The 16,811-nt window shown below is 42.9% G+C and overlaps 1 protein-coding gene across 2 annotated transcripts in view; it reads left to right on the forward strand.

The window, feature by feature from the left end:
• Nucleotides 1-16,811, forward strand: part of LOC119126408 (glutamate receptor ionotropic, NMDA 2B) — a 61,220-nt gene that overhangs the window by 23,728 nt on the left and 20,681 nt on the right. For both annotated transcript variants that reach the window (XM_037257675.1, XM_037257676.1), the window contains exons 5-7: nt 10,505-10,648; nt 11,167-11,437; nt 14,505-14,697. In XM_037257675.1, the coding sequence (XP_037113570.1) occupies nt 10,505-10,648; nt 11,167-11,437; nt 14,505-14,697 (608 nt within the window). The remainder of the gene's footprint in view (nt 1-10,504; nt 10,649-11,166; nt 11,438-14,504; nt 14,698-16,811) is intronic.

Genomic DNA, 16,811 nt, shown 5'->3' on the forward strand with positions numbered 1-16,811 from the left:
AAGGTGAGCTCCTGTGATGAATCTAAATGTTGCCCCTCCTCTCACTTGTTCTCCTAAATTACCACAAACATCCCTCCGTCCGTTCGGCCGTCTCTCTCTCTCTCGCTTCCATACTACCCACACGGCGCACACATCATGTGACTCAGACCATGAAGTACTGTTAGACCACAAAGTACACCTTCAGCATGTCTGATTCCGGGCAATATTTAGACACAAGCTTACAAGTCTTTGTTGAGGTTGTAAGCGATTCACCTTCAACTGTTTTGCAACTCCCCCCCGGCAGACTTTTCCATCTGAATTCTAATCTTTGCCGTCGTGGGATTTTTAGGAAGCCCAAACGACGTTTGTGCAGAGCCTTGCTGTCTGACATCCATTCTCCTGGACCAACACTCATTTGCATCTGGAAAATCTGATAAGTTTAACAGGCATGAGACTTAGCATTTGATGCTACATGCTAATAAACAGAAGTCACTTTAGTCGTTCATTATGAAGTGATTAAAAGGTCATGATTTTCTAGTGAAACCTTTTAGTGATTACATGTTCGACTACCGTATTTTCCGCACTATAAGGCGCACCTGAAAACCTCCAATTTTCTCAAAATCCGAGAGTGCGCCTTATAATCAGGTGCGCCTTATATATGGACCAATATTGAGCCACTACAGCAGGCGTGTCCAAAGTCCGGCCCGTGGGCCAAATGTAAAAATGGGCCATTCATTGAAGGTGCGCCTTATAATCCGGTGTGCCTTATAGTGCGGAAAATACGGTAGATTTAGAAGAAAAAAAAACACGTTTCAGTGTTATGAACTAAGTCTGTTTGACTTTTGGGCCCTGCAGTGGAAAGTAGGTTGTCATCGATGGCCCGGAGCAAAACAGAGCGCGAGCAACATGCCTGCTGCCTACAGTAATACCAACATGCTGTCTCATATCCCGCCTTGGAGAGCATGCGTGCACTTAATATTATCTGCTTCATTTTCCAGACATGAGCAGCATGTAGTTACTCCTTTAAAACATCCTGCCCTCATAGTAATGAAAACAAAACCTCTAAAGTCAAATTGGGACGCTGATTTGTCGGGATTTTAAAACTACACTGAAGTTCTGCTTTTATTATTGGACCGGATTGTAAATTTCAAAATGTAAATGCAGGTGGATGGGTTTTTTTTTCTCCCACTTTTCCATCTATGTGCGCACTTCCTATAAATGCCGAGTAGCGTTCTCTTTTTGTTCTCCACTAATGGCATCCTCAGCAGGGCTATTACGGTTGAAACCACGTTGCCACGGAAACACAGCTTGTCCCTGTGAATTAGAAGTATTTCGCTCGGCCTCTTATCTATGTTCACCCTCACTCTCGCTTCCTGTCACTCTCCAAGTATTCTCAAGCAGCTCGGGAGTCGTTGGCCATTCCCCTCTCGTTCGTCTCGTCCTCTCCACCTGTCCGCGGTTAAACATGACGGGCCTGAAGCTGATGTCTAAGGAGAGTTGCGCATGTACATGACAAAAAGACAGCGGCAGGCGAATATTCTGTGAGGGAGGAAAGACTTTCCACTAATGGAGCACAAACTTTAGTCTGACCCCTTAATTAGCTAAAAATTAATTTAGAATTAAACAAATTTTTTTATTGGAGTTTTGTTCACTAGAAGCCAATGATTACGTTTTTCTGGAATTTACTCTGTTTTATTTCCTCAAGTAGTCCCATTCAGATGCATTTTTTCCCACTAGACTGTATATCTACTTCAAATATATCTGATAATTTTATTTTTTTGCAGCCACTTGATGAAATAAAACGGAGTAAATGCAACAACAAAATTTCAGTGTGGTTGATAGAAAACAGTCATAGATTGGAATTCACAGCTTCTCCTTCTTCAGCTAAATGAAAAGAACACAAAACATCTCGGGCTTAAAAAAACCTTTTCACTTTGCACAAAGCCGATGGTGTGCTCGATTACGGCAGACACACCACCCCGTAACTGCCTTCGAAACCGTGGCGAGGCATTTAAGTGAAGAGCGGGGGAAGATATATTTGCACGAGAAAGGCTTGATTAGAACATAGTGACGAGATGGCAAATTAAAAGCCAAGAGAGTCGCTGGAATTTCAAATAGGGTGAGAAAAAAGCCAGAGAATGAGAAAACGGGAAGGGAAAGCAAAAGAGAGATTGATTATGTTCTTCTAAGTGCTTCCGGCTTTATTGGAACTGTACTGTCCTCCCGACCAGGCAATTTGAATTAACATTGCAGAGAGACTTATTGAGAGAGGGCAGAAATGGAGAAGCAGGACAAGAGAAGGAGGTTGAGAGAAGGGCTACGAAGGGGGCGGCTTGGCACCGAGACAGAGAAGGAGAGTGAGGGTCTGGAGGGAGGACACAGATAGAAAAACTGGGTTCAAAAGTAGGACAGAGTGAGAAATGGCCAGAGACAAAGCGAGAGAATGAGCATTCAATGTTTAAGCTAAAGCACGCGACACGGCAATATGAAAAGATCAACACGCTAAACTCCCGCTTTCATGAATTCCAGCTGGGCACTGTGTATAATAATCCATTTGAAACATAATACGTTTAGAAATTCCGCTTTAAATATTCATTCCAAATGCTGAGACAAATCCATTTGAGGAATCGAGCTAATCCAATCAGGAACGCTACGAGAGCGAGAGGGTCGGATTTAAGTTGAAAGAAAACGGATAGATGGCTTTGGATAAGGTTCTGGTCAAACTTGGAATCAAGACAGGACGTTTTGTGTTTTCTAAAAGGAGGTAGACACACGGCTATTTGGTGGACAGACAGCCCATCCACCAATAACATTTTTATTTTTATTTTTTTTACAAACCTCCCAAATTCTTCTGCAAACTCTATCTGGCCTGGCATCTGGAAGGAGCCAATGCCCCCACAGACCCCCCCTTAACTCCGCTGGTGATCCTGCTGTTTTTTTATTTTTTATTTAATAAGCAGGTGCAAGCTGACAAGAAAATGTCGTGACACATGTGCAGGCCCCTGCAGATTGGTTCAAAGAGAACACACATGAAGCGACACAGCCTGAAAAGAAAATTGTAAACCGAGGCAAAAAGTGGCACCAATTCAACAAGTCAAACGGCCTCTTCACCCGGCCAGACACGTTTCTCGCCGCCGTCTGTTTACCTTCCACCTTCCTCCTGATTGAGGAGGAGCGGCCCCTGCCCCGCACGGGTCACACAAAGCAAACACAAAGTCATGCTTCATGATGCATGTGGAGCACATTAGTCTGAAGAGGACGGGCTTGGAAATGAAATGCCAGTGATGGAGCACCTCGTCTCTTTAGTCTAATGAGAATCCCGAGTAGGTGATCATTTATGGTTGAGAAGAGCTTGTCGAGATGTTTCACATCAGGTGACTTTTACACTGTTTGTTACATTATATATGCCCCCGGCGCTCGGGAGTCCCATTGATTACCAAGACGCTAGTCTTTAACACGTAGTTAATTTTTAGAACCATCAGGTTGCTCCCATTTACAGTGAGAAAGTATGTCGTTAGTGTGCATCCATCATGTCTCATCGGTTTCAATTCATCAAAAGCTGTAAATAGCAGTTTCAGTTTTTTGGACCATTGCACCTGCTGTTTGGTTACTGATGTGATCAGGCTCTTTGTTGTGTGTTTTTGTGTTGCTTTGAAAATTCCAAAAAATCAAAGCCTACCTTTTGAATTATTTATTTTATTTATGATTTTTTTTTTTTAATTATTATTTATTTAATTATCTTTTTGAACTGAAATGATTCTCATTCACCTCAGCTGTGATGTCACCAGACGTCTTCATTTCAACTAAACATAGGTCACTCTCCAAAAAACACTTTGTAACTTTATTCATTCTGTATTTACAATCCATGTTTTTTTTCCATTCTGCGCGCCCTCAAGGCTTATTCTCCGTTTCTTATGACTGGGGTTAACAGCCTTACCTTTGTGTGACCTGATTTTGTGAAGCGAAGGCCGACCGACCTTCTCAGTAAATAGTCCTGCTCCCCAAGCCTCAGCTATTGATTGTGGCTGCTGCCAACGCTCATATCCTGAAAACGTTCTCTGAGGCCAAGTAACTCATCACGCAAACTTGCTATAATTCAAAGCACAAGCCTCACAATGCTGCGACTGTACTTCCATTAGCCTGCCTGCCTTTATCTAAATCATCTTGTTGGAAGCGCTGCAAGGGTTTACATTTTACATGTGTCCTGACTCGAGTTTAACTTTGATCGCTCGTTTTACGCTTAAGTTGAGAAACAATATCACTATGAAACATTTTTCCCCCCTTCGTCTTATAAATAATGTTATTGTTGTTACATTTCGGATTTAAAGCTCCGACCCCCCTGGCTAAGCTGATTAGCTTTTTTTTTGGAATTATTTTTAGCATCCTTTCAAAATTAATACGTTTTAATCAAGAATTCAGAGCTTTGGATGCGGAAATACTGGAGATGTGAGGGATAGGAGCTATCATCTTATCTTGTGGGAGTAGAAGAAAAGCAATCAGGACAAGTTAAAAGGGAGACAACGCTCAAGCGCAAGCATGCGTGAGACATTTTTAACACAAAAGATGGCCGCTAATATGTTCGATAAACAGCAGGTGTAAATAACATGCATATTTTGTGCGTGCAGGATTGGGCTTCTGTTGGTTGACACTGTACAGAGAGCAGAGAAGATCTAAAAGGCTTTCATGCCAAACTGGCATTAGTGTGGCAGCTGTTGTTTTGCACACGCGTGTGTGTGTGTGTGTGTGTGTGTTGGCGTGTGTGTGTGTGAATACATACCTGCAACGGCGTGTGTGTTTTGCTGTCGTAAATCATTCATTAATGTGTGCACGCACGTGCCGCCACAACGAGGGGGAGATAAAGGGGAGCAGAGCAGGCTGTCAAATGTTGAAAACAATGCCTCACTTCTGTTTATACAAAATTAATTACATCCATGGGGTTAATCAGTCAATAAACCAGCTGTCATGTGTATGAAGTCAGGTGTGAATTAATTAGGATAAAAAAATTATCCTAATTATATTTTAATATATTTAATTATATTAAATAATTTAATATAGATTTTAATATTTACACAGATTGTCCCAGTAGCTATTAAAAATCTTTGTCAGGGTTGCTGAGGTGAAAGATTCACAATATACACAAAAGATCCTTTTATGCAGCGTTAATTACGCTAGTTCTGCTTTTGTGGTCCTCCCAAGAAATCTAACCAATTCCCAAGGATTTTTAGAATGGCAGCAAGGTGAGAAACCATCAGCACATTTTTCCAAGAATGGCTTGTTTGAAAATATCTCATCTTTGTGTGGCATATGTTTTCCCTCTCAGGGCCTAATTGAAGACTCTTAATTATCCTCTGCTATGAATTTGGAGTACCAATATGTGGTAACATGTTGGCAATTTGATTCTTTTGATCCCAAAAGCCTTTTGAGAATGGATTCAACCTTTAGATGTGACATGATACATGCTGCATTGACATGTTACTTGGGTTGTTATCCCCAAAGGTAACCTTGACATTAGACCGTTTTGGTTCTGGGAAATGTTCTCTAATAATTGGCCCGACCTTTAGGGTACATTAAAATCAAATGGACGTTGTAGCTAACACAACACAATGCAGCTCTGCTTACCTTTGGCTGACATATTAGCCTTTTCCTGACTGTAGATCATTTGTCCGAAAATGGCCCAGGATGTTCCCCCAGCTCAGTTGATCATGTAATGGACTTTAAGTGCGTGTACAGCTTTTATGAAGCCGAGGCAGCGAGGTGGGAGAAGATGAGAGAATACACACGGTCTTATTGTCTTTGTGCGTCTTCCGACATGTGCCGTGGCGCAGACAGCCCTGTCGCTGTCACGCCAATAAAAGAGATTTGAATTTGAATTTTCATCCGGCTGGATGGAGGAATTGTAAATGCGGGGTGGTCTGCGTGCAAGACGGAGCACTTAAGCCCTCTTAAGTTTTACCCTCTTCATTTATTTCCCCCCGCATAATCCCCCCTCCTCCTCCTGTTTGTTTTATCTGAGCCGTTACCTTTGTACACCTGCCGTTGTGGAATATATGAAGCATTTTTTTTTTTTAACCACTTATCACCGAGGCAGCAAAATGGCTGTAATTTGAAATGTGGAGAATTGCACAGAGGCTGAAGCGCAAAGATATAGAGGAGCTCATCCTTGCTTTGGATGGGATGGGATGGGACGGGGGAGGGAGGGTTAGGGTGGTCCCTCCACTGACAGTGACTGAGAACCAGCCTTTATCGTGTTGCGAGCAAAAGCACACACAAAGCACTCGCACTCCATTTCCCTTTCACTCTCTCGCTCCTTTTCCCTGCCCTCGTGAGATCATTGGCTTCCATGCTTCGCTTCTTTCCAGGGGGCTGGAAGAGCTTGTAAGGTTAAATGCGTGCTTGGCCCTTGCTTTGTGGATATGGCGTATCCTCATGGAGCTCAGATGGTGGGTGAGGAGAGGAGAACAAGCTGTGATTGATCGGTTCATGTGACAGGACTTTCTCAAATTTTATTCCAAATATACACAGGTATTTTTTATTTTGGAAATATGTGAGGTGATTCCGTAATTGTTTCCTCTGATATGATCGATTCCACCATTTTTTTTCCTCAAAGCCAGAAAGTTGCCTTTTGAAATGACTTCAGTTTGTTGTCATGTCAACAACTGAATGAACTTCATCTGCCACTGGCGATTCCATTTTTTATTTATTTTTTGCCAGGGGGTTGTAAATGCATTGTGACAACATGGGAAATGTGTTCAAACTCGACATACCGACTTGACACTGAATGAAACGACACACCGCGGCGCTAGCCTGAGAAGCCTTATCTGATAAAAGTCAAAACCTCTATCATTTTGACGCAAGCCAATATCACACATAACGGATGGAGTCCCAGTAACCAATACCATTTTTTTTTTTTGTATCAGCCTCTTATTCAAGAATCCAGTTTCCTTTATTAAATTAAATCCCGTACAAGCAAATGTGGGCTGCACCTCCTGTGTAATCCGGATTCCCTTAAAATGCTTCTGGAACATGGCCCGACTTTAAAAATGAGATATGGAAAACTAGGCGAGCATGGAGTTTTTCCCCGGGATGTCAAAGACTCATCTCGGCCCGCCACTTCACCGAGCAATGCATTTCCTGAAAAAGCACGCACCATTACGGTTCAATAAAAAGCCGGGACACAAACAGGAGGAGCAGAAGACTGCAGATGCTCCTCAGTGGCTCATCTGCTAAACTTAGAGCCGAAATGGGCCACTGAGAAATAATCTGCGTGTTACATTTAGACCACCGTGTCAAGACATGAACCAAAACCGTCCTCTTCTTGTTGTCTTCTTCATGACACCTTCTCATTCCTTATAGAGCTAGGCAAATAAATTCAATGACCGTCTCTGAGCTTTAAATGAAGGTTCAAAAAAGGGCCTAAAATAGGGTCAGTGTTAATTAGGCGATGCTGTGATAAATGCCTGAGCTAATTAAGCGCGTATATGTTTGACTGAGGATGGGGAGGCGAAGGTGATAAGAAAAGGGACGATAAGGTACAAGCAGCGGCTTTTAATTGAGGTAGAGATAATACGTGTGAAGAGCGGCAGAAAGGATGGGAAGGTCTCGTCATCAATACGTCATTTTAGCACTGCGTGTGTGTGTGTAGCTAACCTCCGTGCATGAGTGTATGCGAGCGAAAGAGCCGGTGGCAAGTTTCTCCTGCTTGCTGTCTTTTCAATTGACTATATTCAAGTGAAGGCCAGCTGTCCCCCCCACACTCCCTTTTCTCCCACCTCGCCTCCCACTCAGCTCTCTTTTTCCAGCCGTCCAACCTCTCGCCCTGCCTCCGTCTCACTTCTCTCCCACTCTCTCTCTCTTCCTCCATCAGGCAGTAACCCAGCAGCCCCCCCACCCCCCTCTCAAGTTCAAAAGCGCCTTTATAGACAGGGTAGAAATATGCGTTGCCCAAAAAAAAAAAATCCCAGCAGCCCACAGCGTCATCGCAAGTTTTTTTTTTGCATGGCTACTTCGGAAATGGGAGACAAAAACAATTGTATAGAAAGCTTCTATTTAGAAACGTTGGCAAAAATGTTTGCTAGGCCATGTGCCTCACTATTTTGAGATTTTTACAATGTGCATTTTTGTGTGTGCGTGTGCATGCATGCATATTCCATAGCAAATTGGATGCAGGATTATTTTTTTTGCACTCGGTGATGTTCCCGTGTGTGTGTAATTGAAATACTACCTAACTTATTGACTGTCTCGCCTCCAAACCAAAGAACTGCTCTAAGGAGTATACGAGTGCACTCATTTGGAGGCTCCAGGCCAGAGATTACGGCCCAGCAGCCATTTTTTTTTTTTTTAAATCATGGACGTCCCAGTGTGACGCAATGCAGAAAAAAACCTCAAATTACAGTATTTTGTTGAATTAACTTTATTACCTCCGCCAAACTATGGTCAGGAAATGAAACTGCAGCCTGCACACATTTCAACCGGCGTTTCTACTTCCGTTTTGTTCTCTCAGCCTACCTGTCCAGCCCACACACACACACACGCCGCTCCTGACTTCTGGCTTGCTCTGTCGCGCCACACAGGATCAGAGCTGAGTGCCAGCTTGGCCTCCTCCTGTCTATTTATTCCATTGTCACATTGTCCTCTGCCGCCGTCCGTCCCTCAGGAGGCATCACACCTCGTCTACCTCCGCCCTCCCTTCTTCTGTTACAACTCAATTTCCCATCCTCTCTCTCTCATTTAATTCCTCCCTCTCACAATTTGATCCCTCTTTTATCTTCACTCTCTTCTGTTCACTCTTTTCATATACTCATATCTCCACTGGCCATTTATCCCACTTGTGGGCTGAAGTGTTTTTTTTTTTTTGCACGCATTGAAGCCAGTGCTGACGTAAGAGACGACTCGGAAGCGAATCCAAGGCCTCGCTGGCCCCTTTCCCGAATCCGGATGAGTGACTCGCTGGCCCCGCTTCACCCCCTGTGGGAATTTTAATACTCGCTAATCGATCACATTGTGCCAACAAGAGGTGCTAATGTGGCCAGAGCCTAATTATTGTTGCTGTAAATGAGCAAAGAGGTGTTTTGCACCACTTCATTTTCCTCAAAGTTCCTTACGCTCAAATCTGCTTACGTCAGCAATTTTCTTGTTTGCCCCACCAATATCAGTCTTATAGTCTTTCTTAAAGGCTAATGGGAATTTGGCTCTCTAAATGAGTGTGTTGGAGAGTAGATTAATTCTGCTCTTAAGAATAGTAAAATAGAGAGATGAATGAAGCCAGAGGAAACAATTTGGATCTGGAAATTCAATTATAACTCTGCCCTGGCAGACATTCTACTGGTGTAAATGGAAAAGCAGCAAAAAAAAAAGCTATGTATGGTTCTGGATGGATAATTAAGACAGAGCAAGATAAAAAAAAAATAATTGAGGAGTAAATGGATTGTAGTCAGCAAAGAGACACGACTCCAACATCAGCATCATTATTTCATGCTTTTTCCTAACACGGACTCATTTGGCGAGTCGATGCGCTTGTTTTGCACGGCACACGAGAACGACACGTTTCCACCATCACGTGTATCAGCAGCATTGTTTGCCAGATGCACTGCAAATCCAACGCTCCCACCTCAACGCCATCGCCCTGATCTCATTAATGCAGAAACAAGGTAGCGGATCAAGCTATGTGCGAGAGGGAGGGGCACGTTCCCGTTTGATGTGAAGAGAAGCTCAAAGATGGTCCTAAAAAAGCCAAAGAGCTCTTCAGTAGTTGCTCACACCGAAATCTCAGCGGTTGAATCGAGTCAGCATACAGATGCTGTTTCTTGGACATGTCCACTTTTTAAAGTCCTACTAAAAAAAAAAGCAGGCGGCCAAGATTTTAAAAGCATCGTTTTTTTGTCTGTGTCAGCATCTTTTCAGTTCATGCAATTGGTTATTATCTGCACTACTTGCCTGCTCCTGTCTCCTGAAAATTTAGACTTAATGACCTTGCTCACATCTGAGGGTCAAGCTCATCTCAGTCTTGTCGAGACTTTGACCTTTCACCCCCCCCCCCACTTCTGCTGATCAATATCTCCTTTCAACAACGCTGTGATTATCTCGCCGTTTAAGATTCGCATTCTCAACCCGTCTCTTGTCTTTATTTAGCTTCTCTTAAATGAGGTGTCCTTGCAGATCAAGATCATCTATCCATGGTCTTCCATATTTAACACCTATATTCAAATGTTTTTTTCCCCCAGACGTGTGCTGGCGTTAAATGATGAAAATGATGGATGGGATCAGCAACAGCAGTTTGAAGTCCCCTGAAAAAAAAAACTTTGCCAACCCCGTGTACTAACCAATTAAAGGAGTCATAAAGGCAACTAATAAAAGTCGTGAGCGCTATCGTTTCCCGCCACCAGTGTCCTCTGTGAACAGAAAAAAAAAAAAAAAGGCAGCTAATTTAAAACATGTTGACCGGGATACATTGTGTCAAGCCAACGACGGTAAATCAAAGCTCGGGGCCAAATATTGTTCCCTAACCTTGTCCCGCTCTCATTTACAGGATGACGACTCCATGTTCTTTCAATTTGGCCCCTCCATCGAGCAGCAAGCGTCAGTCATGCTCAACATCATGGAGGAGTATGACTGGTACATCTTCTCCATCGTTACCACATATTACCCGGGCTACCAAGACTTTGTCACCAAGGTAACGCGGCTCAGAACAAGACATTAGGAGCATCACTGAAATGTTAAATATTAGCCTCGCTGGAGATAAAAATGAACCAAGTCAATTCATTCACAGTTCCCAGTCGGTTAATTAAGTCGGCATTCCAAAATGGCCGAAATTGAAATCCTCACCCTTCCATGGATTGGCCCCAAATCACGGCACACTGGAGTGCTCCAAAATTGATTGTCCGGGTCGATAAGAATTTATTCCAGCTACCTCAATGGTGGAATGAGCGCCGTCTCTCTATCACTCGCCGTCTTCAAGCCATAAAAACAAATAAAAATCGGGATAAACCATGAGCACTCTTTTCATAAAATCATTACAAATGCTAATTAATTGTCCATTGCTGATCTTTTTTTTTTTTTTTTTTTTTTAAATATGTTTCATTGCTCTCTAATGAGGCAGAAAAAAAATTCCACTTGGTGCTCTTAGTTAAAACAGTAATTCAGGCCCGCTTGGTCAATCTGAACAATTATTTTTGTGCTCCCCCCCTCCAGATCCGAAGCACCATCGAGAACAGTTTTGTAGGCTGGGAGTTGGAAGAAGTTTTACTCCTTGACATGTCTGTAGATGACGGCGATTCCAAGATTCAGAACCAGCTTAAGAAACTCCAGAGTCCCGTTATTCTTTTGTACTGCACAAAAGAAGAAGCCAACACTATTTTTGAGGTGGGCCATTCGGTCGGGATTACCGGTTATGGCTACACGTGGATTGTGCCCTCGCTCATCGCTGGAGACACTGACGTGGTTCCCGCCGAGTTCCCGACAGGTAGGAAATTTTAATGCAGTCTTTGGGGGGAAAAAAAATGTGATTTTCTAAGACCAATAATGATTAGATGCCAGATTTTGAAGAGCATCATTTTGGAAAGGGATGTTAACCTTCAGGGGGAGACAATCTGAATTGAAGCAGGCGACCTTGGTCGTGCCTTAGCGCCTCCGTAATTCAAAAACAAAATAGCGCCAATGGATTTGATTTAGTGCAGACCTTCGGAATGCGGAATGGAACGTTTTTTTATTTTTTTTTATTTTTCCTGTCTCACTGAGCGTCTTTACTTTAGCTTATGCATGTTATTATAATAAGATGAAACTGAATTGCTTCATTTTGCCAATCAGACACTTTATTATTTCCCAGCCAAATATTTCCCAGCATTTTTTCGTTTCGTTTCGTTTCGTTTCATTTATTTCAAACATGTGAAAAGAGAATAAGATTATTGTACACAATGAAAAGACATGACAAAATACATGCATATACATATATACACATACCGACATACATGCATATACATATATATATATACATATAAATCAGCATAAAAGCATTCAGTTTGTTTGGCACCAATTTGCAGTGGGAATCACAGTTTGGATTCTTTGTATTTCCTGTGTTAAAACACGTTGCCTAACTTTAGTCAAGGAGGCGGCGGCATGTTTTTCACACTTGCAGTTTCTGGAACACTAAAAAAAAAAATCAAACTTTTTACCTCTGCTTTTTTGGCACACTCACATGATTTACTGTAAATGTTTTGGACGAGCTTGATTTGTGTGTTTTGTTTGCTAGCAGCACGTCCTCCATTCAACTCTCCAAAGCCAACTTAAAAAATGTCTATCAGTGAGTTTGTCTCCCTTCCCTCCACTTCATCAAATTTGATATATGACCGTATCAGTTATGCAAATGCCACAAGTTCCCTCTTGATTTATGAAGCCACCGAGAAAATCACGAGCCGCTCATGTGCTTGGTGCCTGGGTGATTTTTCAGTTAACACTGAGATATTACCAGATGAATCATAAGGGACATAATGACAGATAGAAGACTAAATGTTAGCTACTCATTTAATGCATGAAAAATCAAATGCAGACTGCACCAGTATACATGACAAAAAGTATATCTATCACACAGAGAGGGAGACAAAAAAATAATAATTTATGAATACATGAATTTCACATGGTGGGGGGAAAAGAGTGACTTATGTAACACCAGGGAGCAGTTTAGGGTTTTGATGTCTTGATCAAGGACACCACAGCCGTGGGGCGGGTGCTTTGGAGGGACGCGTCAACCCTCGTGAGAATTCGGGGGGGGTACAATTTATAGCAATATAGAGCAGCAGCGGCAGAATGTTCCAATTCAAAACCAGCCTGGCCGAGATAAGGAATAAGATATTTTTGATTCATCCTGTAATTTAGTCTTTAATATAAAAATCTAAGTGTTATATAAAATCTTTTTTTGCTTCCATTCAGATCATATAAGCAACCAATATTTGACAAATGCAAATTAGCTATGAAAAAAAAAAAAGCAATGTTGCCAGTTTATGCTGCCCTCCTTTCACACTGGCCTGGGACATATTTGTGTTGTGACATTTTTGAACTTACCCTCAGAGATGTGCGCTTATTTCCTGGGTCCTTGCACGTAAAGCAAGCACACATTTATTTTACATCTCGTAAAAAGTGCGTGTTGCAAACGTGTCGACAGTGCCGCGGTCCTGGAGGAAGAGAGCTGTCAATAGTGAAGCCCCCCACGAGGGAGGGAGGAGGGGGGGACATTTTGCCAGTCCGCCTGTCTATTTCTGAACGCTGACATGCTACTGCACTGGCTGACATGCGGTCATACACTGTCACACGGATGCGGACAATCTGATGGAGAGCCAGCAGGGCAGATTAAAAGGCAAACCGAGAGACAGATAGCCTGATAAATTGTTTTGAAGGCGCTGCCGTCTTCGCCGAGAGCGCCGTGACCCCGATCCCTGAAGTGAGCCCAAACAAGAAGACCACTTAGAAGCTATCTCCACAAGTCAGGAGGGCGCGTGCAGCGGAGAATTTGAGAATGAGACAATCCTCCTACCTCTCACTTACCTTATTTGAAATTTCCATATTTGTGGTGTCATCGATATTGATCATTTTACTTTTTTTTCCCCCCCTACTTAAAATACAAGAAAGCCAAATAACACCTACTGAGGGATGTTTTTCCATCTAAAGTTTGGTCAAAATGTAACTTCCACCTTGACTGAACTTTTTCTGCAGCATCTAAAATAACACACCGCCCTAATGAGGACAAGTTGTGTAGAAAAAAAAAAAAGAATGGATGGATGTTTACAAAATAGCAATCTTTGCGCTTAACCTTCCAAAATCCTGACAGTCCAAAATGATCGCTAATTTCAACATGATCTATGTGCCGTGCTCAAATCAGTGTTTTGCAGAAGCCGCCGTCTCATCAATTACCGCCGGCGATCCGTCATGAGTTAATCATACGAGGTCAATAACAGCAGATTGTATCAATGGATCTCATTACCAAAATGCCCAGTGTATTCGAATAGATGGCGCTCATTTTCAAAATAAATCAAGCCCTCACATTGTGTGACTTTCAATTATCTCAGATTAATGCCATACGTCAACAAAATAACTTTTGTTTACACAGAAATGAAAGCGGCACTTTTAATAGCCGATGGATGACGTGCAGGTTATATAAAGGGAAAAATGGACAATTTTTTTTACCCCCAAAGTGACAGATTGTAGAGAGAGAACAGCATTCGGGCACACAGAGAGAAGATAAACAGGATAAACAGGCGCAGAGACAATACAAAGGCTAACAAATAGAGAGCGACAGTGCTTCAGACTGACAGATGGACAAACAGAACAAGGTGATAGATGCACAAAGTCTTGGAGTCTATTCAAAAACGTGTCCTCGCTGTACAGTCAAGCAGAATCGGCTCTTCTCTTCTCTCTCACCTCGCTCGCCATCTTGCACTGTTTACCTTTCGGATTTCAATCCTTCCTTAACTTTGGCTCTGTTTAGATAAATCCATCTGGCGCCTTCTGGATCTTCTTTTTCTCTGCTTGCAATCAAGGGCTGCTGTCCGTGTCCTACGACGAGTGGGACTACGGCCTGGAGGCCCGCGTCCGTGACGGCGTGGCTATTATAACCATGGCGACGTCCACCATGATGATGGACCGAGGACCGCATACCTTGATCAAGTCCGAGTGCCACGGAACTCCCGACAAGAAGACCCCCATCTCGGGTAACCCTAATGAAGTCCTCAGGTGAGCAAAGCTCGACTTCCTTTTCGAAATATATTCTTTTCCTCGTTGGTGACATCATTTGGTGGATTTTATTGTAATTGAACAGGATTGTCCTTGGAGGAATGACAAACCATAATCATAACCCTTCTGGCAAAATTAATACTGCTCAATTTTGATTGACATTAACCGAGGGGTGTTCATTTAGTCATTTGTCTCTAATTGTGCTTTCATTTCATAGTATTGTAAAGCTGCCCCTTGTATAATATTGAGAGGGAATTGGATTAGACATCATTCTGACTCTCCAAACCCAATTAGGGGGTAGTTATTAAAATGCAGCTTTGGAATGAGCGGGATTTAGAAACGCTTTGTCTATTTGCACCGTTCCTGTACATAAATGAAACAAACTTTTTTTCATTTTGTTTATTTGCCTATGTAGTTAAATAGGGCATAAGAATATTGGCTGCAGCTGTCAGTACAGTACAAAAAAAACATGCACAATAGTACTGGATTATTCCATGCAGGCGTTCCTATTAAAGTGGCGGTTTCGATCTCGAACCTCCACTCCCTAAACCACTAAAAGTTGCAGGAGATGCCGGTGCACATACCCAAACACCTTCAATCCCCTCCCGCATACTGTGATCATCCTCCCTCCATGTAATAATAGCCTGCCCTCACAAAAGCCTCCCTTCATAGGCGCCTTGCCGCGAAAATCCGACCCCGCCCCCCTCAGCTGTCCGTCTCAGCGGCGGCCCTTTTGAACCGGCTGTGAAGCGCGACTCTCGGCGGTACTTTCCTCTCCCTGCGTCCTAATTGGTCCCAATGGCGTTTCAGTGGGCAAACACAAACCCCTGTCACGCTGTGCTCCAGAGCTCGGCACAGAATTATCCGCGGTCGGGCCAGGGGCGGTATCACCTCGCGTGTCTTCTCCCGTCGTGTCTCCGTGTGTGTGTTTTTATTTTAGTCAAGAAAGTCCGTGAAGGCTGAGTGTGTTTTTTTTACCTGCACTTGGTATGGCGGCGCACGGATTATGACCTCACTCGGACAACATGCCTCAACTCGTGCCCTTCCAGATTATTTTGTTTATATTCACTCAGAGATGTCACAAAGCCTTCAAATTATGCTTGACAATTATTTAAAAGTGTTGCATTGCCAAATGCTAGCTATCAGAAACTAATGCTAGTAACACTGTTAGCAAACAGGCTTTTAATAATAATAATAAACAAAAACAAAAAATCGGGGTGTGGCGGACAAGATCTCTTAATGTTTTGCAAGTGTGCTTAGTAAAGTGGCCGGTAAGCTGGTGCGCTTTCTCCTTCTCCATCCGCTCCACAGCTAGCATCTGTGCTTTGGACGCGCAATCTCATAATCAATTTAGCGTTGTTGTTGATTAGATCAGTTCCAAGCCACGCTAAGATCCTTCGCCCCCTTGCTGCTTTAACCGAATTTAGGCGGCGATAACCTTTGTCTTCAAGTGCTCCATCAAGAGATTATCAATCGGATGCAGTCTATGAAGTCGAAAGTGAACGGCCGCTCGCCAGCATGGGCGGCCATGACGGTTCGTTGCTAAGTCATTGAACGAGGAGCGGAGAAACGACTCAATGAAATCCAGCCTTACTCTCCTGTGAAGGAAATGAATGCAGACGCTTAAATGCTTCTGTGCAGGACAGCGAGGTCGCTGAATGGTTTCAGAATGAAAAGGATGCGAGTCAATCAGCCTATTTCAACATAATTGTAGAACACTTGTGGGAGATTTTTGCATCGCTAGCCCCATTTTTCAAACGAGAGCATCTTTTCCCAGATTGCTGCTGTTCAGGTTGCTTTCCCCACTTGGTTTTGGATCTTCTATTTCATTCGCGAGCCGTCTGTCGCTCAAACGGGCCTGATTATCAGTCATAACTAATTCTCTATTCTCTGAGTGACTGCAAGAAATAGGTCCTGAAAACAAACCATGGAAGATTGATTGAACCCGCCAGCTGAAAGGAAGACTAATCGGCAAACTATGGGAATTGGATTAGAAATTGTTCTGACTCTCAAAAACTAATTAGGAGTAGTTATTAATCTGTAGAAATAGAAAGAGCATGATTCAGAAAGCGCTCGCTCGGTCTATTTCCTGTTTTCTTTTTATTCTGAGCAGC

This window comes from Syngnathus acus, chromosome 8 (genome assembly GCF_901709675.1).
Source record: "Syngnathus acus chromosome 8, fSynAcu1.2, whole genome shotgun sequence".
Lineage (NCBI taxonomy): Eukaryota > Metazoa > Chordata > Actinopteri > Syngnathiformes > Syngnathidae > Syngnathus > Syngnathus acus.